This window comes from Fundulus heteroclitus, chromosome 23, assembly GCF_011125445.2.
Source record: "Fundulus heteroclitus isolate FHET01 chromosome 23, MU-UCD_Fhet_4.1, whole genome shotgun sequence".
NCBI lineage: Eukaryota > Metazoa > Chordata > Actinopteri > Cyprinodontiformes > Fundulidae > Fundulus > Fundulus heteroclitus.
In genome coordinates this window covers 22,987,229-23,013,337 of record NC_046383.1, presented here as the reverse complement: position 1 = coordinate 23,013,337, position 26,109 = coordinate 22,987,229, and the positions used below count along the sequence as shown (strand labels likewise).

The following is a 26,109-nucleotide window of genomic DNA, read 5'->3' as shown; positions in this document are numbered from 1 at the left end:
AGAACACCACAACCAACACAAAGAATCCATGATGTCCACTTTATTAGTTTTGAGTTTGGGTAAAGACGATGGCCAAGTGATAACATTGTGGTTTTTGCAGTCAATACATCTCAGAAAGCTCAGAGCAGAGCCACGGACTTGGAGAGAGTTGGCCACTCGTCAGGTTGTTTAAGGCATGACAGAAAGAATAAAACTCACGGTGGTGTACAACTTGGTACTTTAGTCCTCGGTGACTGAGTAATGTCAGAATTCTGATTATTCAACACACTGTGCAATCATTTGGGCAAAAAGCAGCACTGCAGTCCATGTAAAAGGCTCTTCTTTTGAGTTGCAGGTCTCCACAGTCTCTAAGCAGCCCCCTTGTTGCTGGGCAAACTTCACCCACAGACTCCCTCTCTCTACAGGATGGGGCAACTGCTGACTGAAAGGATGATTCATAAGAAACCAAAAGTGCTGCGCTGCAGAATTGTCACGTAACACTAACAGGCTTAAAAGACAAAAAAAACAACAACAAAAAGCATCATAATACAGGGGGAAAAGGAAGAGAAAAAAAACAACAGATCTGGATGGATTTCTCTTAGACCTACAGTACCCTGAAGGTGTGATGCCTTCATGCAAAGTAAACATCATTCTTCGTTGTTGTGCTGCCTTTAGGTGGATTCTACGTTTTCTGATTGTAGCACTACTTTTGTGACTCTCACGGTTACTAAAGGAATGCTTTAGAAAAAAGAGCAGCCCATGCGTTTGTTTGCCGTTTAAATGCTTTTAACGGGAGGCCGACATTTCACAGGCTATAGTGTGGCTTGTGTGCAAAATTTTGCAAGAACAAAAAATATATATATATATATAAATACACAAATCACTATGCCTCTTTCAGATTTATAAGATTATGATCTGCTTATACACATCAACAATCTGTACCTTTAAATTGAATGGGGTGATTCCATTTCTACATACAGTACAATATACCAAGAAACAAATCCAACACTAAAACTACAGCATCTTCTCGCTGTTGGGAGTAAAAAGCTCAAAATCCACATCACGCCTGCTAGTTTATGAAAAACAAAAACACGTTTCAGCGCAGACAGCACCACCGTGGACATCTGCAATAATTTCAGGGTGCTAAGGGATTAAAATTTAAAAAGATCAGCCGTTTGACCATCGGAGGAACGTCAGATGGTTTACAAGCTTTTGTTCTTTTTGGCGTAACATGCAAGAGAGCGGCTAAGGGCTGTTTAGTCCGTGTCTGCTCTTTTTTGATGTCAGACTTCTTAATGTTCTCTAAAAAAATAAAAACTATTAAAACAGGCATACACAGCAGCCCCCCCCCCCCCCCGATTCCCCCACCTCCAACACAAACTGTAAAGATGATCAAGTTACACATTCAAGCAAAAGAAGACCGGATGTTCTTTTTCTGACAAAACGGTGAGCGTTACCAACTCAACAGTCCCAAAAACAAGATCCACCAGATCACAGACAGCAAACCAACAACAACAAAAAAAATAAAATCCTTTCATTGAGAGAAAAGAGAAACACAAGTTAGCGGAGATAAAAACCCAAACAGAAGCAGATCGATTGTTTGAATATTTTAGATGAGTCGGAGGACCGCAGGGAGCCGACGGCCCCAGAGGCGTTCACTGACTCTCGTCCAGCGGCCCCGTCAGCGTGTCAATGCTGCTGCTGTCCGTGTCCGACGCCAGCGTGTGCTCTGTGGACATGGAGGAGATGTCGTTGGCGGAGGAGGACTGGGAAGCGGAGCCGGAGGCCACGTCTGGGAAGTGACGATACGTACACGGGACAGAACGGTTAAACACTGCAGGTGAAACGGTTCTGGTAGCAGCACATTTCAGCACACTGGCTTTCACTTTAAGATAGTTTAAGGTGCAGAAACAAGCAGGGCCACGTCGTCTGGACTAACCTGAGCAGTCCTCTTTCATTAGACCGTTCTTGTTCCTCTCCTCCCAGTCTATCACTTCTTCATAAATAAGTTCTGTGCAGAAATGGAAAAGGTTAGGCAAAGTCTTACTTTGGGCCTTTTACTTAAGCTCTGTGAAGCTGTGGCTAAATAAATGTTACATCTGTGTTTCCAATAATAATTATAAAGTACAAAGTACAAAAATGTGTAAATCAGGATGGGTTTTCATCATGGTTCTAAATACTAAAGGATAATTAGAAATCAGAACTTTCAGTGACAAAACAGGCATTTATTAGTGTTTATTAAAAAATAAAACATCAAAATATGATAATAAATCAAGTCTCTTGTGCCACAAATTCCAAATTTCTAGATTTGAGAGATTATTTTTCTACATCAGTGTTTAAATATGAAATCTACAAAAATTTAAGAAAGGAGGACTGGATAGATGCTATGGAAGAGGGGATGGATGTATGGAGGCTCACATGGATCGATGGAAGCATGGATGGAGGGAGAAAGGGTGGGGCGGATGGAGGAAAAGGCAGAAGGAAGGAAAGGGACGAGTGGTTTTATGGAAAGTGATGAGAAGGCAGACACATGGATGGACGGATGGATGGACAGACAAGACCAGATTCATAAAAAGATGGAGGGAAACATGCATGGATGGACAGACAGACGGAGGATCGGATGATAGACGGAGGTACAGATGGATCAAAGGATGGATGGACAGAAAGATGGACCAACAGAGACAGTCGGAGGCAGATGGGGATTGACTTCAGTTCATCGCTCAGATTCTTTGTAAATGTTTTACAATAACTTTTCATATGACAGCACTGAAGATCCTTTGAAAGGATGTAAAGTAGTCCAGTGTAAATTTGCTGTTAGCCATTAATGTAGCAAAAGTGCGTACACAGATGCTCAATAGGGTTAAGGTCTGGAGATATGCTTGACCAGTACAACACTATTGCCTTTAGCCTCTTTAGCAAGGCAGGGGGTTTGAAGACCTGCTTATCTTTGTACTCCTCACTTGGTAGCTGCCACACACGTCTTACACAATCTGAACTGAAGTTTATCTTGGTCTCATCAAACCACAGGACGTGGTGCCAGTAATCCACGTCCTTAGTCCGCTAGCCCTCAGCAAACTGCGGGTTTTCTCCTCCATCATCTTCTGAGGTGACAGCCATGCTATTTGATGCAGTGTGTGACACTGACAGGCTCGCAGCGCTAACGACTCACATGATGCTTTAGACAGAAAAGGCCAGACTTGGTACGATTTGGACATTTTCACTTAGGGGTGTGCTCACTTTTGTTTCCAGCGGCTGAATGTGGAGTTATTTTGAGGGGACAGCAAATTTACACTGTTATAGTGACTAACTTACGTACGTGTCATATCTTCAGGTGGTGTCCTATGAAGAGATGTAACAAAATCAACAAAATTGTGGGGGGCTGTACTTTTGTGAGATACCGTATTCCCATTTGCATTATTAATGAAAACCCAGCATAAGAAACACATTGTTAGGAGAAGCTTATTTTTTTTAGGTTCAGATCTTCATCATGTAAATAATGGATTTGAAATTACAGTCAATAGTAATCCAGATCTGGAAGACACACAACCTCCCAGTTTCACATTGAGACTGACAGAAACCCTGGAAATAAAATGAGGAAGTGAAGATGTAATGCTGGTGTGAGTCCCTAGAGGGCGGTGTACCACCTTTCCACTGCTCAATGGTGTGCTCTCTCTCTTCCAGCTGCTTATCTGAAATCTGGGGAGGAGGCTGAGAAACAAAAGAAAACGGATCCATCAGAGTTAACCCCTGCAGCGTTACTGCGACGAGAAACGAGCACCAACGGTTTCCTCACCGCGTCCGCCTCCGCGGGGTCATACCACACGTGGATGTAGGGGTGATGAAGGGCCTCCTCTACAGAGATACGGCATTCAGGATCAATGACGAGCATTTTGGAGAGCAGGTCCCGTGCTTGAGCAGCTGTTTGGGCAAAACGGGGAAACCATCACCATGTGTCCAACACCTCTTCACCTTAACCAACCTCCTGTGAAGCTGGAAACGTTCCCAACCGAACTAAAAATAATTAAAATCTTCTTAAAATTAGTGTATCTGTCCTTGATTTGAGCAGGTAAATAAGATTATCTGCCAATAGAATACGATTTTTTCCACTTAAAATAGGTACAATTCATCTCCATCATCTTATTTCAAGTGCAGGATGTCTAATTATCTTAATTTAGGGGTCATAATACTCATTCTATTGGCAGATAATCTTATTTACCTGCTCAAATCAAGGACAAAAATACTGTGTTTAAGAATGTTTTGCTTATTTTTAGATCTGTTTTTGCAGTGTAGGCCCGCATTTCTGCAAAACAATGGTTTTGTAATGATGTGATCCTTAGGAATAACAAAGATGGCAGAGAAACTTTCACTTGGGATTTTTACCTGAAAAACGCCAGCACAGACCAAACTAACACCACATTTGATAAATAAAAGCTCAATTTGTTTAATTTCCCAAAGCTCGTACTTTTCACTTTGTCCTGTTCAGATTCAGAGGGGAAAGCCCAGTCTGGGAAAAGCTCTGTCAAGCTGACGCCTGGATACTGTGGCTTGTTCATCACATAGTTCCTGACGGTCTCCATCAGTCGGTTCATGAACTCCAGACTGGGCGTGCCCAGGATCTCAATCACTTTATTCCACTGGTCGATGTCTGGACAAAGTCGTTTGTTATGGAAAATCATAGACATGTACAGAATATTTGAAAACAACAGGGAAGAACACAAGCAAAATCACGCAGATCCTTCATAAACCCAAACTCCAGTTGTAAAAATAAAATAAAAAAAGCATAAAATACATCATATCTATGCTTTATCGGAGCGATAAGGTGCACCAAGCTAAAAAGACTAAAAGTGTCAGTAAATATAATGCAATGCAAAACAAACCTTGATCAGAAATTATAACCTTTACGTCTTGCAAAAATATTCACACCAACCAAACTTATTTTTACATGTCACCACAAACTACAACCTTATTTATTTAGATTTTATGTAAAGGACCAACAAATAGTTCATAATTGTTAAAAAAAAGAGTCAGTTATTAACTTTAAAAAAAAAAAAAAAATCTGAAATGTGTAGTACGCATTTGTATTTATCCCCCTTTACAACAACAGCCCTAAATAAAATCCAGCCCAACCATCTGTCTTCAGAAGTCCCCAAATAAGTAAATTGGAGTCTAATTTAATGTCAGTATGAACCCAGCTGTGGAGAAGACCACAGTGGGGGAAACAAGCATCATTAAGATCAAGAAACACAAATTGTTGTTGAAAAGTTTAAAACAGTTTTTTTTTTTTTTTATAAAACAGTTTTTTTTATAAAACATGATCAAACGTTTTAAATACAGAATGCTGGTTAAGCCCTCATCCAAAATAGGAAAGATTGTGATACAACTGCAAACTTACAAAGACATAGTTGTCTCATCTAAACTGACAGGTTGGGTATTAATAAACAAAAATGGCTATGAGACCCACAGTAACTCTGGAGGAGCTGCAGAAGTCCACAGCTCAGCTGGGAGAATCTGTCAACAGGACAACTGGAGGTGTGCACGCCACAAATCTGGCTTTACAGATGAGTGGCAAGAAAAAAAAGGCATTTGTACGCAGAAGGATGTAAGAAGTCCTGTTCTCAGTTTGCTACGTGTTATGTAGGAGACACTGCAGACAAGTGGCCAGTATCGAACATTTTGTCCAAGATACAGACAAAATGTGGTGAAAAGCTAACACTGTTCAAAGCAACAGCAAACAGGCATTAATCAGAGGCAACAGGTTATAAGGCAACTGCTCACAGCCCTTCAAAGAAGCCACCCTTATGATGAAGCACAGTAAAGGCAGCATCATTCTGCGGGGACACTTCTTCAGCTGGGACAGGGAACCTGGTTAGCGATGCAAGCTGTGATACAGTGTTGAAGGTTTAGGGAACAGCACATCCATGAGCTAAAATAGCTTAATTAAAAACTCAAACCTGAATCAAATTCAAAATCTGTGAAAAAGAACTTAAAAATTACCATTTATAGATGCTGTCCATTCAATATGACTGAGCTAAAGCTATTCTGCATAGAAGAATAGGCAAAAATCTCTGTCTCTGGTTATGCAAAGCTAATGAAGGGCATACCCAAAGACTTGCAACTGTGCCTGCTGCATAATGTGGTTCTACAATTCCCTGACTCGATGAGTCTTAATACTCCACTTTCCTGTCTTCTTAAAATATTTACTATTTTGCGCTGGTTTATCACCAACAAAGTCCCAATAAAGAGGATGTCCCGTCCCGGTTGAATACTTTTGCAAGAGGTTATATATGAATCCAGTAAGATCCTGAAAAATAATTACAAAAGTATAAGTGCAACAAAGGACATTTATCAGCTAAATGACTCAAATCCATCAAGTGGATCTTGACATTTTGCAGTTTGGGCTTCAATAGAATTAAAAAAGAAATAACAAGAGAAGGTGATTACCTCCAAGGATGAAGATCAATAAAACCTTGGATTACACTTGTGTCCTTGCATCCAATCCAAGCTACTATAAATGCAGCCAGTGGAGAGTGAGAGGTGATAATTAGAAACAAAGACACTATAAATGCTAATGATGCGAATCGCTTCAGTCTGATTCCACCTGACAATTAGGGAGACGGCAGACGTCTGAACCAGAAGCCGTCTGATTAATAATCACTGAAAAGAGAACGCTTTAAATCCTAGTTTAAGCCCAGGTCTGCTCTAAATCTATCCTGCAGCAATAGGACGGGCAAACGTTGTTTGAAGGAACACGACGCAGGGCGCTCTATGAATGTCAGACAACGACGGACAACAACTGGCACAGAGACGATGAGTAGAGTGAAGGATACGATCGGTGCCCTGGAAGATGACGCTGCCCTTTACCATCTCTCCCATGATGCACCCCACTGACCAGATGTCCACTGGGAACAGAAAACACACACAAATGTGACACACAAGATCTCACAGACAGTTATCAGGTGTAGGTGAACAAAAAAAACAACAACATAAACAACATTAAATGTACAGCACGATGTCACAGGAAGGCAGCACAGATGTTTTGGTTTGTTCCGAGCGCTGAGACGTAAAAACACAGGCCGTCCTCCTTCAGAGCCTCGCTCTGCTGCTTTCATCATGCGGTGCACATCTTCCAGTCTGGCTTCAAACCGGCTGCAGCCTTCCAGGGCTTTTTCTCGCCTGCGCTTATCAGTTTACACAGCTGTTGCTCTCTCCGCGTCTGTGTGCGTTTTTTTTTTTTTTTTTTTTTAAATAGAGGAGGATGGAGTCGGTCTTTTTCCTCCGGCTCCCCGAGTTGCCGGCTTGCTCGGGGAGCGTTAAGAAGTGGCAAATGGCCATTTACTGTTTCCTCTGGTCCACTTTCACTCAAGCTGAAAGCTTTCTCTCCCTCTGATAACATCTCCAGAGCTCTGCACACATAATCCTGACTCGATTCTTCACAAATATCACATGAATCATAAATGTAAGCTCTGCTCAGAGAACGCTAGGGACATTTTTAAAGTCTGTATGCATCTCTCTCTTTAAAAAAAAAAAAAAAAAAAGCAAAGGCATTTTGCATCAATGCCTCTGAGACCATGATGGGGTTATACAACACAGCAACAACTAGGCACTGATATTTGGCACAAGGCTTGACTATGGGACAAATAAACGGATCCATGCAAAGGCATTTACTGGTTTTCAACAAGCTGGGAGAACCGCCTTTTCAAACAGCGCTCCACATGCTCCGTCTTGATAACCAATGTCTTTACTCGCTCACATTCATTCCCAGAGATTCCTCAGAAACTTAGTGGGGACTGCCCCAAAAGCTCATTCACAAGCTTTACGTCTGCTTTCGCAGTACTGACTAGGGCTGGGCGATATGGATTAAAAAATAAATCTCAGATTTTACCATACCAAATCCAATTAATCAATTTTTTTCCCTCCTTTTTGTTTCATAAAAAGAAATTGAAGAAATTATTTTAAAACCTTGCTTTTATGTCAAGCATTTCATCAGGGAGTTGACCTGAATTCAAAGTGCAACTAAAAACAAGCTGTGAAACATGCTTGTAAAACAAGATGGCAGCCGTGCCTGTGTAGGAGCGCAAATGCATGATTGGGTAATTAGCGTTCATGTCTATTTAAGGGGGGAACTTTTCTTTCATAGGTAGCTGTTCCACCCGGAAGGGGAAAACAGTTTTTGACCGCAAAAAGATAAATACAAGCAAGCATGTCTGCTTTCTATGTTGCCTGGAGATGTGTTCGTGTATGATCGACATTTGACATGTAAAGAGGAAAATAAATGGACGAAGCGTTCAACATGCCCTGACAACTCGGACTCTAATTCATCCCAAAAAGGTAACAATAAGTGCGTCAACTCTATTACCCCGGTGCAGCACCTCAGTGGCTTAAAGTATTGGCTTGGCCGCTACAGTGCCATTATAAACAATGAAAATATAACAAAACATTTGCTGCTAGTGGTAGTACACATTAAGCTAAGAACAGGCTTCACTGCACTTGAGAACTTCAAACTAAGTTAAAAAAAAAAGTAAATAAGTAAATGAAGTACCTCGTATTATGGTAAAAAAAAGTTTCTACTTAACAATATTTTGACAATGCATTTGCCTAAACATATATTCAGCATCACATGCTGTTCTCTTCATGGAAACCCAATGAGTGTATTGGCAAAATAAAATCCAGATTTTCCAAAAATTAAATCTTAAAGAATTGTAAATTCGAATTAATCGATTAAATCGATTTATCGCCCAGCCCTAGTAATGACTGCCTTTAACTTGTTCCACAGGAGACCAACGCTTCGCCAAAACGTCTACAAGTAGACGGACTGCCTCGACACACGCCAACAGATGACGAGCAGAACCACACAGACACAGCATTTATAAAACCTCTACGAAGCTACGCTGAAAGAAAATACCTTGACCGATGCAAGAACAGATCAGAAATATTCTTTGCCTGTCGCTCACTTGGGAAATCCAGGTGCACCGGCAGCAAAGCGAAAGGCAAATGGAAGCACCCAGATTCACACAGAGGTAGAAAATATAAACGCAAAAAGAAGTCAAAGAGGCTGTGCGGTGGGAGCAAATTTACAACATCAGGAAGTAACTGTCACTGTTTTAATTTAGATTAAAATTAATGTGAGACTAAGTAACGATCGCATACTTGACCGTAAAAAAATTGGAAGAAATTTAGATGAATTGAAAAAGCTGTGCTAACAACACTTATTGGGTTTTAGTTTGTCAGGAGCAGAGAAGGTTATAAAGTTCTACAGCTGCTGGCAGGAAGGACCTGTGATAAACGCTCCTTTGAGCGCCTAGGATGATGGGAAACTTGGTTGCATTTAGTAAAAAAGGTCCCAGGGTGAGAAAATAAAGTGGTCCTAAAATTATCAAGGGAATATTTTGTTTGGATTAGGTGGACAAAAGTGATTAAAATTGCATCATTTACAAGACAGTTTGGAAGAAACAAGGAGTTGTAAGCTGCTTTCACCTTCATCAGGGTCACAGGCAGCTGTGGCACAAACTCCTTTTCAGTGTTTCCTTAACTGACGGAGCAAACATCCTCCAACCAATCGGTAAATTCACCTTTTATTACAGATAATTAACTACTTAAAAAGGAGAGTTTAAAATAAAATATGAATAAATAAAAATAGTTTTCTCTCATGACATGTGATAACTTGTGAATTTACTGATTGGTGCATGGGATTTTTGTTTAATCAGTTTATTAATATAACAGAACAGCAGGTGGAGACCCTTGTTTAGGCCAAACTCAGTTGCAATAAGGTGGTCACTCTTGATTATTTTTAAATTCCCATTAGAGCTGAACAATATATAGCAATGTATCATTCTCACTGCGCACAACATGCATTCTCAGAACTGCCTGAACTGCAATAAACGTTAGCAATTAATTGAGCACCATGCATTCAGGCTATCTGTGTGTTATATAGTTGATGACAATTGTTGCTTAATCCATCATAAAGTGTTTTTGAAGGAGAATAGGAGGTAAAACCATTAAGAAACTACAGTTAAGTTGTTTAAATGCAGATGTGAGCCAGAAGCAATGCTTTCAATAAACCCTTGTTTACATGGAAATACTTTTTTTTTTTTCCAGCTGTAATGATAACTCATTATCCATGTTCTTTTTGCTATTAACCCAAAGCAGAAATACATAAATAATGTATTTGTTTACTTATCACAAAGAATAACATCATAACATTATCTTTTTTCTAACATTGTGCAGCCCTAGATACCTTTAAAATTCAGGAATTGTTTTCTATGTTTGTTGTGCAATCCAAAGTGTTATTTTTTTTATCATTACTGCCACAGCTTGAAGCGTGACCTCGAGAGATCAGGACACCTGCAGCATAAACAGGGAGCCAATTTTACACTTTAACAAGGACCCGTAAATACGTCCAAACTGCTATTTGTTGTAGGAATAAACCTGTACAGGTGTACAAGTTAGCGTGACCTTACAAAAGGCACAATCCAAGTTCTTTTAACAAAGAAAAACTCTCGTTTTGGAAGAAAACCATTATTAATCCTTTGGAAAATGACATTTTGTAATTCCAAAACATGTGATGTTTCATATTTACCCAGTCTTGCTAGTTAAAAATTACCAAATTATTGGGTACAAAACATCTATCAAATATATCTGTAAGAAAATAATCGATGCCTCAATAACAGATTTTTGAAAAATTTATTATGCAGACATTTGCCTCGAGATGATTTGAAATGACCCATTCACATTTGCCCAAACACTTCACAGATTATGACCACCACCCTCCCTGCAGCGGCTCATCTCAACAATAATCTGCTGAAGAAAGTTTAAACTCTAACATTTTGCATTCAGACAAAGGGGAAAAAACAAAAACATATGCGACCCTCTACATCAGCAGGACAAACATAAAAGTGTTTGCCAGAACTTTCCACATGATGCAGTTGGACAAGACAAAACCAAAACGATTATACAAGCTAACACTAAAAGCTAACGCTGCAACACAAGTTTTTCAGTGTAACGTAAAAAGGTCAGAAAAGTTTCTGTATCTGCATCTGTGAAGTAGTAAACCTCCCAGATGACCTAAGCTAACCCTTTCTGCTGATTAGCGTCAGGGCACAGACCGTCGGTCTGAAAATAGTTTCCCAGGTGTGCCGTTCTGATCCACGCAACGCTTCGTTCTACAGTGGTATGAATAAATGCAGGAACTTGAGCCACCATGTAGGTTTAAGGCACTGGAGGCTAATGTGGCCAATAATAAAGAGTTATGGTGGAGCCAGACTGAAGCTGACAAAAAGTAGGAACCCAGCAGCTTTTGTGGATCACTTAAGAAAATCTTATGCAAAATTGCCAGAAGGAAAAAAAATAAAATTGTACAGGGCTGCAGCTAAATACATTTGCATGGATCAGATCCTCGTTTACACTGCAAAATTTTATTGTTTAATGCACCAGATTCGAAAAAGATTTATTTTAGTTTAGAATGATTATTCTTTGTCCCTCATGCATTTAACTGCATCAAAAGCAAATTGACAGGCAAACAGAAGCAATTATAATAAATTACAATATTTGCACGACTGATTCAAAAGGTACATACTTCCAGAAAAGTTTATATAATATATAACTAGTGTTATCTGGTCTACTGTTTTGCCAAACAGAGAAGTGTCACTTAAATCACATATTTCTCTAAACACAGGCTGAATTTTCCCCCTACTTTGTGTTTCTCTGGTATTGATTAAGAAAATTAAAGTTACGTTTGTCATGTTTTAAATAATTATGTTTTGCACCTGGCCACAAATAACCCTGTAATGTTGCCACGGTGCTGAAAATTACTTTTCTTAGTATCAATGCAGAGTTTGTATCATGACAACCATAATATCTCAGTTTAAGACTTTCACTGTCTGGAATACGTGACATTGCAATGATATGAAGAAAAAATAAAAGATAAACACCAGGAACATGCAAGCCAAGGTTTTCTTGAAGTAACACAAGGAAGGATACAGTCCTTTCCAGGAAAGAGGACTTTATGGCAGATCATTTCAGCCATTATGCAGCCAACTGACCACAGGTCCACTGAAGCAGAGCAGTGGCAGATCGAGAGCATTTAATGACAACGACTGATAAATCCAGACAGAAAAACTAACAGCATGACTGGATCACGGAGAACACAATAGTTAAAGATGTTATACTTGCAGGGCTTTTGTAAAAAATAAAATAAAAATTATTGTACTAAAGCAATAATTGGTAAACTATGAGAATTTCAAATACAGTCACAATCAATAAATTAGAATGTACATTTTTAAGTGGCTTGTTTGTTAGATTAAAAGTACCTTTTGAAAAACGAAAGCAAAAGACGGTATTAAACATACATTTCATTACGCCCCCCTTTCTGCATGAAAATGTTTGCTTTTTTCTTGGTCTGATGCTATATTCTAATCTTAAATGCTGTGTTTTCATCAGCTGAAGGCAGAAAAAAAAAAACAAATCGCAATTACCAGAAATTAAATATTATCAGTCTGTGTTACTCTATATAATGGGTTTCCCTTAGTGAAATGAGTTAAGGCTGGTTCACACTGCAGGATTTTAAAATAGTCGCCTGATTTTCAAAGCCTGAGAAACACATGTAACGATAAAAAAATCGTAGATAAACAGGTTTGATCGTAGAGAGTTGTGTCCGGTCAGACGGCGAGCGCAACACACACACAGACGAACAGATTTCACTCTGGATCGTTCAGAAGTCAGACGGGAAATCTTGCAAAACCTCTCAAGATCAAACGTGAGTTCAGAGTCCGTAAACGTGGACGACGAGGAAGAATAATGGCAATAGTTTGTAGACTGATTTTAACCATAACAAAAAAACATAACAAAAAGAAAAGGTTAAAGGAGTGAAGACAGCGCGAACCGGGGGGCTCTACGTTTGCTGCACCATGACATGGAGGTGAGCTGTTGTTTTTCCTCACCTTGCTTTCTGATTGGCTACACGTGACATTAAATAGGTGGCGTGCACGCCAACACCACACGGTAGGATATCGGGTTAATAGTCGCCGCCTGTCGGTAAGGGAAGACCAGGGCAAAAATCGGGCCAAAAATCCTGCCGTGTGAAGCAGCCTTTACTGGGATAATGAACTTTTCAATTATATTCTAATGTATTGAATATGACTGTATATTTCAGTTCCTGTGCATGTTTGAGAAGTATTAATTTCTGTGAAATACATTTTAAAATATGGTGTGCAGTGGCGCTCACCATTTTCCTTATACTTCATGCCCAGAATGACCTCCGGGGCGCGATAGTAGCGGGTAACAACGTAGGGGGTCATCATGAAGTTAGTGCAGGCCGTCCTTGCCAGACCAAAGTCGAGGATTTTCAGAGTGCAATCGGACTTCACAACAATGTTGCTGGGCTTCAGATCCTGAAGAGGAAGAAAATGATGTATTTAACAGGCCGCTGTCAGTACGCTGGATGTGGAAATTTGTGACAAGAAAAGTAGAAAAACACAGTATGGCTTGTTTGGAAGTTATGTGGTTCTAAAAATTCAAAAAAATGACAATGCAACCTTCAAAGTTGGGTTTAAAACTTCTGGAACCATGCCGGTGGTGGAGGACTCATGATTTGGGCTTCTTACCCACAGGACCGGGGCATTTTGAAATATTAAAATTGACCATAAACTCCTCTGTGTGCTGCAGTGTCCTAGAGTCAAACCAAAGGTTGAACTGAAGCTACTAAATTACGGGGTTTACATATTAGATATATAGTTTTTCCCTCAACTTTCTTTCACATTTGCTACTGGTTCACATGGAAATGCTGCAGTGGGATTATTTTCATTCAAGCATCTCAACAGTTCTTCTTGATACGTTTAATAAAAGAGAGAGTAAAGTAAAATATGCACCCTGTTCTGTGTAAAATGAACTGGAAACTCCATTAACCTCCGGACGTACCCTGTGGATGATCCCAGCCGAGTGCAGGTGCCTGATGCCACAAAGGATCTGATAGAGCAGGTAGGACATCCTCTCATGGTCTAGGTCCATGTGAATCACCTGACATAAGCTGGCATCCATGAGCTCCATCACCAGGTAACTACACGAGACGTGAGGAGAATGACACAAGCAAAGACACTTTATTTAAAATTAAGTGGGAAAAAAATAGGCAATCAAAGAAATCTTGATGAAATATTTGAACTGAGCAGATGTGTAAAGCTCCTAAAAATCCTCCGCTGTCACTCACAGATCCTGGAACTCCTCCAGAGACTTCTGAGGCGTGAAAACATTGATCAGACGGATGATCTGGGAGCACAAAGACAGGCCATTAGTTCACCCTGGTCTCTCCCATCCACTTCACTCTGCTGCAGGCAGCACCTCTTTTCTCCTCCAAAAGTACTTTATGTAGCAACTTCTTACAAAAGAACGTAAAAGTGTAACCCTTTAACGGATGAAACTGTGTTCAGTTTCATCCGCTTGCACGACTCGTTAAGCCTTACGTTTTTGTGGTTGACACATTTGAGCAGCACCAGCTCCCTGTAAGCGCGCTTTGCATGGGTCTGGTTCTGAAAGGGACGACACAGCTTCTTCACAGCCACTGGTATGCCGAGGACCGTGTCCAGAGCCGAGCTGGCCGCGCGTTTCATGAAAGACGAAACAGAAACACAGGTTAGAAGATTGCATCATACTGAGGGAGGCGCTTCTTTGCCTCAAGGTTAAAAAAAACAAACAGCTAAGTTAAGATTAAGAGGACAGATCCGACTGGTCACAACTACACACTATAGGATTACACAGCAGAAGTGTTCAAGCTGGGAACAGAACCAGCTAAAATGATTTTGGAACATATTAATAATGTAATAATACAGATCCATAAAGACGTGGAGCTCAGCTCGAGGTTTAAAAATAACAGCACTTCCATCTAGGCGGGCTTTGAGAATCATTACCAGAAACATGCTTTACAAAAGGTCATCCTGAAAAAAAGGGACGAAAAAAGCCAAAGTTTTCTCGTCGTTTGAGACTTTTTATAATTACTATTGATTCAAATCATTCAACGCTAGATATTAGACTTACACAGAAAAATAGGCTGGAGGCCATTTCCAGCTTATTCAGCGCTGAATGGTCGGTCAGAGATGTAAAAAAAATAAATCCAATCGTCTTCTGAACACTAAACTCACTATACCTGTGCGCTAACAACAGGAAAATTGTTACAGAGTGAAGCCAGGTTGGACACCTCGGTATCGGTGAAGTGTTTGAAAAAGCTGGTAAAGTTAGAGGAGGCACAACAGCTGAAAGAAGCTTTGGTCGCTATTCTTTCAGGCAGCATGTTTTAAACGGGGGAAGAATGCTTCAGCAGATAACGGGAAGACTGAGTATATCACAGCAAATTTACTCCATTTTATGCTTCTGAGATCCAACCTCTGCCATGGAAAATGCTGGATTACAAAACGTTGGCAGCACCTCGGAAATCTCAGAGTTAATCTTTAAAGTTAGCAATGCTAACGGCCCTAGTTGCTTATAAAGCTTGCTAAACGTAGCACTGTGGCAACTCTAATATTGCGGTCTTTGCTTTAAAATAACACCAAACAGTGTTTACAGTGACTCCTCTCTCAAACAAATGGTAGGATATCTCCTCTTCTTGTAATACGAACAGTTAACGAGGCTAAAACATTACAGTTTTAAATACTCTTAGCTGTAGCTCAGATTCCGGCTCAAAACAGCAACATTTAGTTAAAGGTTTGGAAATCTGCCCCACATCTCTGATCGGTGCATCTCTAGTAATAGCAGCATTGTGGTCTTAAGCAGAGCTGTTCTGCACTTTATCATCTGCTGCCATGGTCCACATATCCCTGCAAGACACAGTTGATAAACCAGAGATATCTCTAATTTCCCCCAGAAATATCAAACGCACGAGTCAAAATGTTCGAAATGCATTCATAAAATGCAGTGCGAAAAGTAGTAACATAAATGAATAAAATGTTGGTTGCAGGGGCGGTTCTAGACTGTTCTTGGCCCCTGTTATGGCCCCTGTACTAAAGACATGATATTAAATTTCTTAGGATGATAAATGCTGACAAAGATACCGTGACTGACTGGTCTGTTTCACGTTAAGCTCCAGCCATATTCAAAAAAGATCCGGGGTCTGCAACCTGCAGTTCCAGTGCCACAATTGGCTCTTTGGCTTAATTAATATATCAAACCACAAAATGTTGACCTGTTTAGTTTTTTTTCCCCCAATCTTTTGTTTTGTGCCCATGTGAAAAAACACTGGCCCCACCCTGGCCCCCCTGCTAAATTTGGTCTGGAACCACCACTGGTTGGTTGTGAACATGAAATGGATTTAATGTAAAGTACAGATATTTATTTTATGAACTATACGTTTCCCATGTAAAATGTAGCTTCCCTAACACTCCTGTTACAACTTGGTAATTGCAAAATGACCTGAAAACAAAGTGATTAATCAAAGACGAGGAGCAGCAGTGAGCCGCCGACGGTCCCGGCCCCCAGGCCAGCTAACAGGAGCCCCTCACCAGACGATGCCTTGGGCCCCGGAGCCAATGGCGCGGAGCTGCTGGTAGCGCTTGAGCACAGTGAAGGTGGAGTCCCCCACCTGGACGCTGTAGAACTGGCCCTCCGCCTCACTCATGGCGCTGAGCAGTCGGGTCCAGCAGCACAGTCTGCCCACACACACACACACACACACACACACACACACACACACACACACACACACACACACACACACACACACACACACACACACACACACACACACACACACAAAAAGGGGATTAAAACTCATTAAAACAGGAAGACTTGGTTACTTGCTTCATTCTCAGATCAGCCAAAAACCAAACAATCGCGTCTTCCTGCCCGCTTCCATCGTCTCGCAGCCGAAGCAGAGGGCAGACGCGGACGCCTGTAACGTTTTGCTGCGTGACTGTGTTTGAACATCAAGGGCCAGCAGAGCGGCTCGAAAGCTTAACGCCAGAGTTCCTGAGGCTCTCGCTGCCATCTTCCAACTCAGACCGACAGGCTCGCGCCGCACAAACACAGGCAGAGCACCCCGACCAGCACAGTGCAGCGTTTGCCATCTGAAGGCGGTGTTGCTGCACGGGCACGAGCTCTGCCCGCACGAGTGCGCACCCGTTGGGAAAACACGCGACTTGTTCGTGGGTTTCTAACACGCGCGGCGGCGTTAAGCTCCGATTCCTGAGGCAGGAAGTGGAGGGCTTTTTATTCTTGGCAGACATTTCTGTGTGTGCGCTCGTATGTGGGCGAAGAAGACACACACCGTCGTGTAGCTATGCAACAGCAACTAGTCACGGCTGTTTGCCATTGCCTAAAAAAACAAACAAGAAAAAACAGCCACAAGTTAAATGGAGATTCATTTTTTTTTAGCTCTTTTTGTTTGTCAGGATAAAAATGAGACGACTAGCTGGTCTGGACGCTCACAGATAAAGTCCACACACAGAACCATCAGAGGAGACTTGATGTAGCTGTAAAAGAACCTGACACTTTTTTAAATGCAAAAAAAAAAAAAAAAAAAAAATCCAGAGACTTTTCTATTTTATTCTATAAAACAAGGCACCATCTGGTGTCTGTCTGGCTTTAAGGCAGCGAAGGAGACCCAAACATCAGTGTCACAGCTCTTCCTACTCCAATCATCTCCTGAGCATGATATGGTGAGGGACATTAGGTTACGACTGATTTAACTTCCCTTTGTGCTTCGGATCTTGGGTTTTAAAGGCTCTTTTATTAAATATACAGAAGTATTGGCCAATATATATGGAAAATTAAGGAACAAATTTTGCTAGTGGATAAATAAATATGTCAAAGTGCTGAAATTTTTTAGCAATACAGCGTTCAGTGATTGTTTCATGCTTTGTTTTAGTAATATAGTTTCATTGTTCGGATGATCGGATGTCCTTTCATGTCATAAGACAGGCAGCACTAGGGCTGGGTGATATGGATTAAAAAAAAAAATCTCCGATTTTATCATACCAAATCCGATTAATCGATTTTTTTCCTCCTTTTTGTTTCATAAAAAGAAATTAAATAAATTATTTTAAAACCTTGCTTTTCTTGTCAAGCATTTTGTCAGGGAGTTGACCTGAATTCAAAGTGTAACTAAAAACAAGCTGTGAAACATGCCTGTAAAACAAGATGGCAGCCGTGCCATTATAAACAATGAAAATATAACAAAACATTTGCTGCTAGTGGTATTACACATTGAGCTAAGAACAGGCTTCACTGCACTTGTGAACTTCAAAATAAGTAAAAAAAAAAAGTAAATAAGTAAATTAAGTACCTTGTATTATGGTAAAAAAAGTTTCCACTTAACAATATTTTGACAATACATTTGCCTAAACATATATCCAGCATCACATGCTGTTCTCTTCATGGAAACCCGATGAGTGTATTGGCAAAATAAAATCCAGATTTTCCAAAAATGAAATCTTAAAGAATTGTAAATTCGAATTAATCGATTAAATCGATTTATCGCCCAGCCCTAGGCAGCATACTGTTCACTTTTATTGACAACTTGCCATCTCACTCGTCCGCGGTGAGGTGTCCCTCACCGTCAGACACAACCTCGGCTGACTGACTGGGCACAAAAACTGAATGAAAAGATTCAATCGGATATAAAAATGATTAAAAACATGACGGTAAGGAGGACATAGGCGCAGGTTAAAGATGTCATTGCTCCGAAGGCAGAGGGTGATGTTCTCTAGGCCCCCCCCAGCATCAGATACACCCCTCCCATCCTCAGTACAGACAGATGCATCAACAGGAAGACGTTTCCGCCTCGCCGTTCAATACCTCAGTCCAGAAAGTGGGCTCACCAACAAAAGGCTTGATTTCATGGAGAATGCAGATGAGTCTGCTGCTCGCGGCGCTCGAGGAGCAGGAGCTTGACAAATGCGGTTTATCATTTGATCAGATGACAGCATTTAGTGCAGACAATACTAATGTGAATTATGGAAATTCACGTCTGTTGTCTTCACCAGCTTGAAGAGGAAACAAAAAGATCCGCAGCAAGGAAAGCGGCGTACACGCACTGCACACAGCGCAGAGGAGCCCGCTCTCTGCCAGCTCACTGTAGAGGTGGAACACGTTGTGCTGGGGGGTCCACGGCTAAACCTGGGCTGTCAGTGAAGCAATAATATCAATATTTATCACAATAGACACCTGATCATTATCAAAATACGTTGAAGAACATTTTCCATAACTCCACTGAGCTCCGTTCCAGAACCGCATGGTATTCTGGGGGATGTAGGCAGAAGAAGGTCTGGCGTTCTGTTAACTATGACATCATCCAGAGAAGACAGATCACCCGCTACTACCATCTAATGTAGAACAGATTACTAGATCAATGTGTGCTTCTGTGCTTTTTTGTTTCTCTTGTTGTGTCTCTGCTCTGTCTTCTGTAACCCCAGTCGGTCGAGATCAGATGACCGTTCATACTGAGCCCGGTTCTGCCGGAGGTTTTCCTTCCCGTTAATGGGTAGTTTTTCTTCCCACTGTCACTTCATGCTTGCTCAGTATGAGGGATTGCAGCAAAGCCATGGACAATGCAGACGACTCTCCCTGTAGCTCTACGCTTCTCCAGGAGTGAATGCTGCTTGTCGGGACTTTGAAGGAATCAACTGGTTCCCTTATATAGGACATTTTTGACCAATCTGTATAATCTGACCCAATCTGTATAATATGATTGAACTTGATTTTGTAAAGTGCCTTGAGATGACATGTTTCATGATTTGGCGCTATATAAATAAAATTGAATTGAAAGGATTTAGTCTCTCAGCCTCTCACGGCCAAACTAAGCATGGTTGGTACGGCTGACCTATGTTAAAGGTTACATTTAAGTAGGGTTAGGGTTACAGTTTAAATTTGTTTTTCCCCCCTCATGTCTTTGCTTCAAATAGCTAAACAAAACACCACTCAGTAATTATGGACATCAACTGATATGAGAAGCTTATATTGTATCGCTGCCCTAGTGAGGACTCCACTGATGAAGATGGAGACGTCGTCTTCTCTTCTGCTATAATATCCTCTCCCTCTTTGATGAAGTTGTAAAGAAACGGGAGGGTGATGACACCAGCGTTGTCGGGTTATATTCAATCATGGATAACTTCAAGCTAAAACTCAGATTTATGAGTGTTAATCTAAAGTGAAGCTGCAGCGTCTCCGTCCGCGTGATGCGGACTTGGCAAGGGCGGATTTCCACTGGATTTCCCGACACAGCAGCAGACTGGCATGCTGGGAAACGGTTCAGCCTTTCAGAAGTCAGCCGGCTGTTCTCTCGACACCGGGACCTTCGGCGACATCCAGAGGGCGAGCGCTAAACTCTACCTCATCCATAAGGCCAATCTGGATGGACAAAGAGTTGCTCGCTGCTGAAAGGAGCGACAAGAAGTAGACCTGAGGAACACAGTACCTCGGAGAGGAAGAGAGGGAGATCTGGTGGCTGTTTTTAATCTACTAGACAAACACGACTGTTTCTGATGAACCCAAGGCTGTTGAGGCGAGAAGTCATGTTTAGCACCGTTGTTCTTATTTTAATAAGCAGGTAAACTTGTTTACAAGTGTTTCTGTTGTGTGTTTTTTTTTTTTTTTAAGTAAAAACGTCTCCAGGGTTTGCTGAGATCCTTGAAGTTCTCAATTTATTTAGCTTATATTTTAAAAGTTAATTTCTGCACACTCCCCACAAACAGATGACAGTCGTGTGGTACGTCATTACAGTATCTCGCTAACTAGATTAATTGTTTGATAACAGAGTTGTGTGTATGGCACACTGTTTGTTAAATATGGATGTGTGTAATTAAGGCTTTACGTAGCCTAATTTAAAAGTACTTTATATGCAGCAATGTTTCAAATTAAAGTATTCACTGCTAAAAAAGCTTTTCAAGCTTAATGTTTGATGGATTCTTTGTTGATCACCGCTTTACAAAAAAAACCCGGCATCAGATAAAACATACCACTGCTGCCGGTGAACCGCCCCATGTGTGTGGTGGTCATAGCCCCGATAAGCTGTTAAAATACTATTTTAATATTTTTTTCTGGATCGGTTTACATTTTCTCTGGTCTATATCGTCCGATTTAGCCGCCCTTACTCTTTTAATGCAACGATGCTGTCTCATGTTAGGTACTGTGATATTTGGTTGATGAAAAAAATGGGATAATGTCAGCTGACAAAAAAAATCTTTTGATTGGCGGCACATTTTTCTCCTAACCTGTAAATGTGTTCCAGCATTAATGATGTGCTCACAGAAATGGATCATACTGATTAATAATGTGGCCCTGCGACAGCCCATGATGCTGGATGGTCCTTCTCTTTCATTTAGACCACGCTGAATGTATAACAAGGGAGGGACGGTAATTTCCCCAAAGACTGGTTGTTACTGAGGCCCGGATTGTTGACTTAATTCAGTTATTCTGAAAATATATTGAACTATACATGTAATTTTCCTCTTGCTGCGCTCTTCTAGTGTTTATGTATCCGGTTAGCTTCGCGGTTAGCCGTTCATTGTAGCTCCACTGCGCTCACCATATGCTTTGAAAATGGCGGAGGGTCGTGAGAAGAAGTTTATGAGAAGAAGAGGAAGACCTCTGATTAAGGAAATCAGACCGGAGTGGATTTGGGAGATTCTTTCAGGCGATTCCCCCCTGAGGAGCGGATGAGCAGGTGGCCTAGTCTTGCGTATGCTCCAGAAAAACCGTCTACTGTACTTTTAAGATAAGATAAGATAGTCTTTATTGATCTCACAATGGAGAAATTCACTCGTCACATCGGCTCATACAAGAAGGTGCAGAGTAGGGAAGGTGCATTCAGTTATATACAGTGAATCTTCATATATACAATGGATCAGAAAGAATACCAAAAAATACAAAAAAGGAAATAGGAATGGGCATATGATGTCTCATTTACATTCTTAGTGGTCTATATATATATATAAACATATCTATATACTTAAATATATACATATATCTATGCGCCTACTTACATACGCACCTACGCGTATGTACGTGCATATACATTGTATACATTTGTACATACATACATACATACATACATACATGTGGGCTGACTTATGTTCAGGTGGTGATAGCAGCAGAAGTCACTACATCAGGATTATTGCACGGGTTGTAGGACAGTGTATTAAATAGATTATTGCACCTTGGTTATTGCACATTAATTATTACAGTTATGGTCACAGTTGCAGTTACAGTGCAGCATTGTAAAATCTGATAGCAGCAGGAAAAAATGACCTGCGGTAGCGCTCCTTTTTGCAGACAGGTTGTCTAAGTCTTGGGAAACTAACTTTGTGTTTATACCTTTATCTGACTAAGTGAACTATAGTCGCCCCCGCTAGAGTTTTCTACCTTTACATTTGTCTTTGCAGTTGATAAAAAAAAAAGGTCCTTTAAAATCCCTGAACTACACCACAGATCTCTTCCTCCGTTTTCTTTCTCTGCCTGATTGGCTGTTTGGATTCTGTTTTGCCTTTCCATCCATTTAGCTCTCCTTCTACACCTGAAGGGAGAGCTGTAAATAACTTTGCTGTCTGTGTTCCTCTGCCTCAGGAATTTGTCATGGTGATTTTTGGCACTGGGATGTCCTCACTCCTTTGGTCTTTTCTGGATTCCCCCCCAGGTTTCCTTCAAAGAGAGAAGCTGGCTGGTGCATTCCTCTAAATATTGTGAATATAGGACGAGGTGCTTGAGGAACTAAGAGCAGGAAAAGCCGAATGCTAATGTATGACCAGTATTCAACTACGACAAGGCATTTCCTATACAAATCTAGGACCAGCACTACATTATAAGCATGTTTAAGCCAGAAATCACAAATTTAATGTTTTTAACATTTTCACGTGGACTCCTTGTTTAAAATCCGGATTTAATTAATCTCAAACATTTGTGCGTGTTTAAATAGGATTTGATTAGTATTAGGGAAAGCTGATGTTCCCATGGAAAACATGGACCACTAAAGGCACCCTGCAAGGTGGATGAGTCACACCATCAATCATGATCGCATTTCTAGCCCTCAGCGGTGACTACATCATGACAAAGCTGCTCCTGAAATACAAAACACACATAGAACCTCATTCATTTGTACAAAGGGACATTTTAAAAAATTACGCACGCTAAGGTGGATTAAATAGCTAAAAAAAAGGGTCCAGATTTCAACCTACATGAACCCGACATAAAAATGCCATACAAACAAGTTTACAGAGAAGATTTGCGGCTAAGCAGCCTTAGAGCTGAGAATACTTTAACAGAAAGTAATGTTGCTTTCCACGCATGCAGGATTCAGCTAATTGCTGAACAGTGCAGAACCATTTTCATTAATATTTAGCAACAAGAAAATACAAGAGATTCAACAGATGGAAAACATCTGCACTGAATAAAACAATAAATTATACAATATTCAGAATTATAACAAGGGGATGTTTAAATGTCCTCCAGACGAATAATTGAGTTTCAAATACTTGTTATATTGACAGATAAAGTAGATTTGAGTGAAAAGTGATTTTGTATGATCAGACAGGGATGATTCTGGAGCAACGTCTGCCTTAGTCCTTTCTTCACAGAGTTTAATGTGTGAAGAAGGAAGCCTGAATAAAGCTACCAACCAAACTAGACAATTTATTTATTTACTTACTTTCCCTTTGGGGTTAATAAAGTATCTCTGAATTGAATTGAGTTAAATTCTACGGTGGCAATTCAGAATAGTGACGACTAGCCATGAGTTGGTTAGAGGTAGCAGGTTTTTACTACGTTTTAATACAGAAACAGGTTCAAAAGTGCAAACATTTCTCAAACCTAGCTCAAATGGTTAACTTTCATTCTCAGCATGTCGCTCGTTCATTTGCTCCAGGCCTGTGGGAGAAGGGATGCAACTATAAGATGCCGGACTGGACTTGGGCAGCCCTGTTTTCAGTCAAATGTCCCTACAAGAGTTTCTTGTTTACAAAAAAAATAGCAATAATTATGTTGCTCTACAAAGAGTAAAATGGTGCACTATCCTCCTATGCAAGAAAGCATTTTTAAATGAACAATAAGTGTTTTTTTTCTACTGTTAATTGGACTTACACTAGTTAAGATAGCAATGGTCTGAATATTAAGAGAGGTAAATAGTACAGTAAAACTCTGGGGTCTCAAATTTTTAAAGTCTTCCCAGATATTTGATTTTTGCTTAGGTTTTTTTTTTTTTTTGCACCTCACTTAATTTTTCTTTTACCAAGTGAGTATTTAGCAAATGAAAAAAAATTGCTCAAAGTGGACCTTCCTCTCTCAGACCAGTCCAGAGACTTGATAGGTGACAGAACAGACCTCTCAACCCTGGTCCTCAGGGCCCACTATCCTCCATGTTTATTTTATTTTATTTACCTACAGTCACCTAATCTATTTGAACAGGTGATTAACAGGCACCTGCAGCAATTGATGGCATGCTGAGGAGGAACGTGCAGCAGCTGCAGGACTCAGCTGCAAGGATTCTAACAAAGACCATTGGGAGAGATTACTTCACTCCAGTTGGTAGGTTTCTGCACTGTCTGTAAGTTTTCCAATTGATTTTAAGGTGTTTTTAACAAATTTTAATAAATAAAGGCCTTTGTTTGTTTTATAATGCATGTCCAGATTTAATCATCTAGCTTCTGCTCTGGGGTAAAGTTAAAGGAGTTGGTCCCCTTTTAGTCAACCCCACTATTTCAATGCGATCGTGTCCCTCAGCATGACTCCGCTGCCACTGTGCCTGACACTGGCCAAATACTCCACTAAATATTCTTCTCAAAATTTTGGCCCAACAGCTCAATCTTTGTCTCACCCGACCGTAAAAAAAAAATGACCTGCAAAATTCATTCGGCTTTTATTTTTCTTTTTTTATATATATATATATATATAAATACTGATGGATTCATTATTTGTGCGTTGGCCTGTGCATCAAAAATAAAACATTCGATATTACATCATGTAAGAACTGTAACAGCTACCGCTTCATTAATTCAACAGCATCATATAAAAAAGGAACCACTGCTTTGCTGTTTTCCACAAAAGCGAATGTGTTGGGGTGTAAAACGTGAACGCTAAAAGTTTAAAAGAGCAGACGAGACAGCCGTGACCTTCACGCAATCGCCAGCATCCTCGACAGCAACTCATCACGGCCAGAGTCCAGCTCATCCTGGACCTGGCTCAGCTTTGGGGGTCTGACGTGGCTCCCAGCAGGGAGGTGGATAAGGACTTGGTGAGCTCATATCAGATTAACATGACCTGAAAACCACGCGTCATTGTCATGGAGCAGCGTTATGAAACAGCAGGGTGCCTACAACCACATCCACCATGCTTCAGATGTCAATTGGGGGGGGGGGGGGGGGGGGTGAGAGGGGAAATAAAGGGTGACGTGGGGGGGGGGGGGACGCTTCTGTGAATCCTCTAGGCGTGACAGGTAAATTCATACACGTACACACTAGACGCTGAGTGGTTGGCCAAGTCTCTGGTATGCCAAATAAACTGGATGGGGGTGAAAATAGTGCATGAGTTCATCACATCTGCAGCTGTTCGCGGTGCACAGCTGGGGGCCCGTTTGTAGATGTGATCACGTCATTCACGTGGGGGTTATACATGTAACTGGGTGCATTAAAGCAGGGGGGGGGGGGGGGGGTAAATGACCGAGGTCTGCGTGCAGCACAACAGGCGGCGTGACACACAGCAGCACTGCTGGTATTATCGCCGCTTTAACGCCAGAAACCGCCGACTGAATTTACGCCATGCCGAACGGGAGACGCAGCCAGCGCGGGGCCTAAAAGCGCCGGTCTGTCTCCGCTCCGTGGGCAGCAATGCGGTAGTCGGGCCGCCGGGGCTGAGCTGGAAGCCCTGACAGTCCGAGGAGGGACGACGACTGGAGGCGGTGGCTGCACCAGTCAAACCTACCTTCTCCTTTCGCCGCTCCCAGGAAGCTCCCATGCATCCAAAACGTGGGTCAAACTCTCTCCCACTCGTGTAACAACAGCGGTGACGAGGGAGAAAAAAGGTCACGAGGAACCACAGTCGCTCCCACCCGCGACTGATGACGGACAGACCGAGCCCCGGCTCCGAGATAACTCCAGCGGCAGCGCGAGCGCGGAGGAGCCGAAGCAGGCAGAGACAGAGCTCCGAGGAAAAGGGGGTGACGTCATTCCG

General features: G+C 41.3%; 1 protein-coding gene across 2 annotated transcripts; it reads right to left on the bottom strand.

Moving 5' to 3' along the window:
• Positions 1-24: 24 nt before the first annotated feature.
• mapk9 (mitogen-activated protein kinase 9) lies at positions 25-26,109 on the bottom strand. Of its 2 annotated transcripts, none has more exons than XM_036127476.1 (12): positions 25,861-26,109; positions 16,458-16,604; positions 14,430-14,559; positions 14,177-14,235; positions 13,891-14,029; positions 13,199-13,364; positions 11,956-12,027; positions 4,442-4,624; positions 3,773-3,897; positions 3,624-3,687; positions 1,919-1,990; positions 25-1,771 (listed from the first exon to the last, which is right to left on the bottom strand). In XM_036127476.1, exons 2-12 carry the CDS (start codon positions 16,571-16,573, stop codon positions 1,635-1,637), a joined length of 1,263 nt encoding a protein of 420 aa, XP_035983369.1. In that variant the 5' UTR covers positions 16,574-16,604; positions 25,861-26,109; the 3' UTR covers positions 25-1,634. The 2 variants fall into 2 exon arrangements, with proteins under 2 accessions (XP_035983369.1, XP_012707275.2); XM_012851821.3 differs by lacking the exon at positions 11,956-12,027 and adding an exon at positions 6,807-6,878 and having other exon boundaries at positions 25,861-26,107.

What these genes read in the sequence shown, in the direction of transcription:
- mapk9 (XM_036127476.1), bottom strand. Translation starts at nt 16,573, where the DNA reads ATGAGTGAGGCGGAGGGCCAGTTCTACAGCGTCCAGGTGGGGGACTCC. An exon ending in CATGAAGTATAAGGAAAATG is followed by an intron (nt 12,028 to 13,198) that starts GTGAGCGCCACT and finishes GCTCTGCTTCAG; the next exon opens with TGGACCTGTGGTCAGTTGGC. An exon ending in AATGAAAGAGGACTGCTCAG is followed by an intron (nt 1,772 to 1,918) that starts GTTAGTCCAGAC and finishes GTCACTTCCCAG; the next exon opens with ACGTGGCCTCCGGCTCCGCT.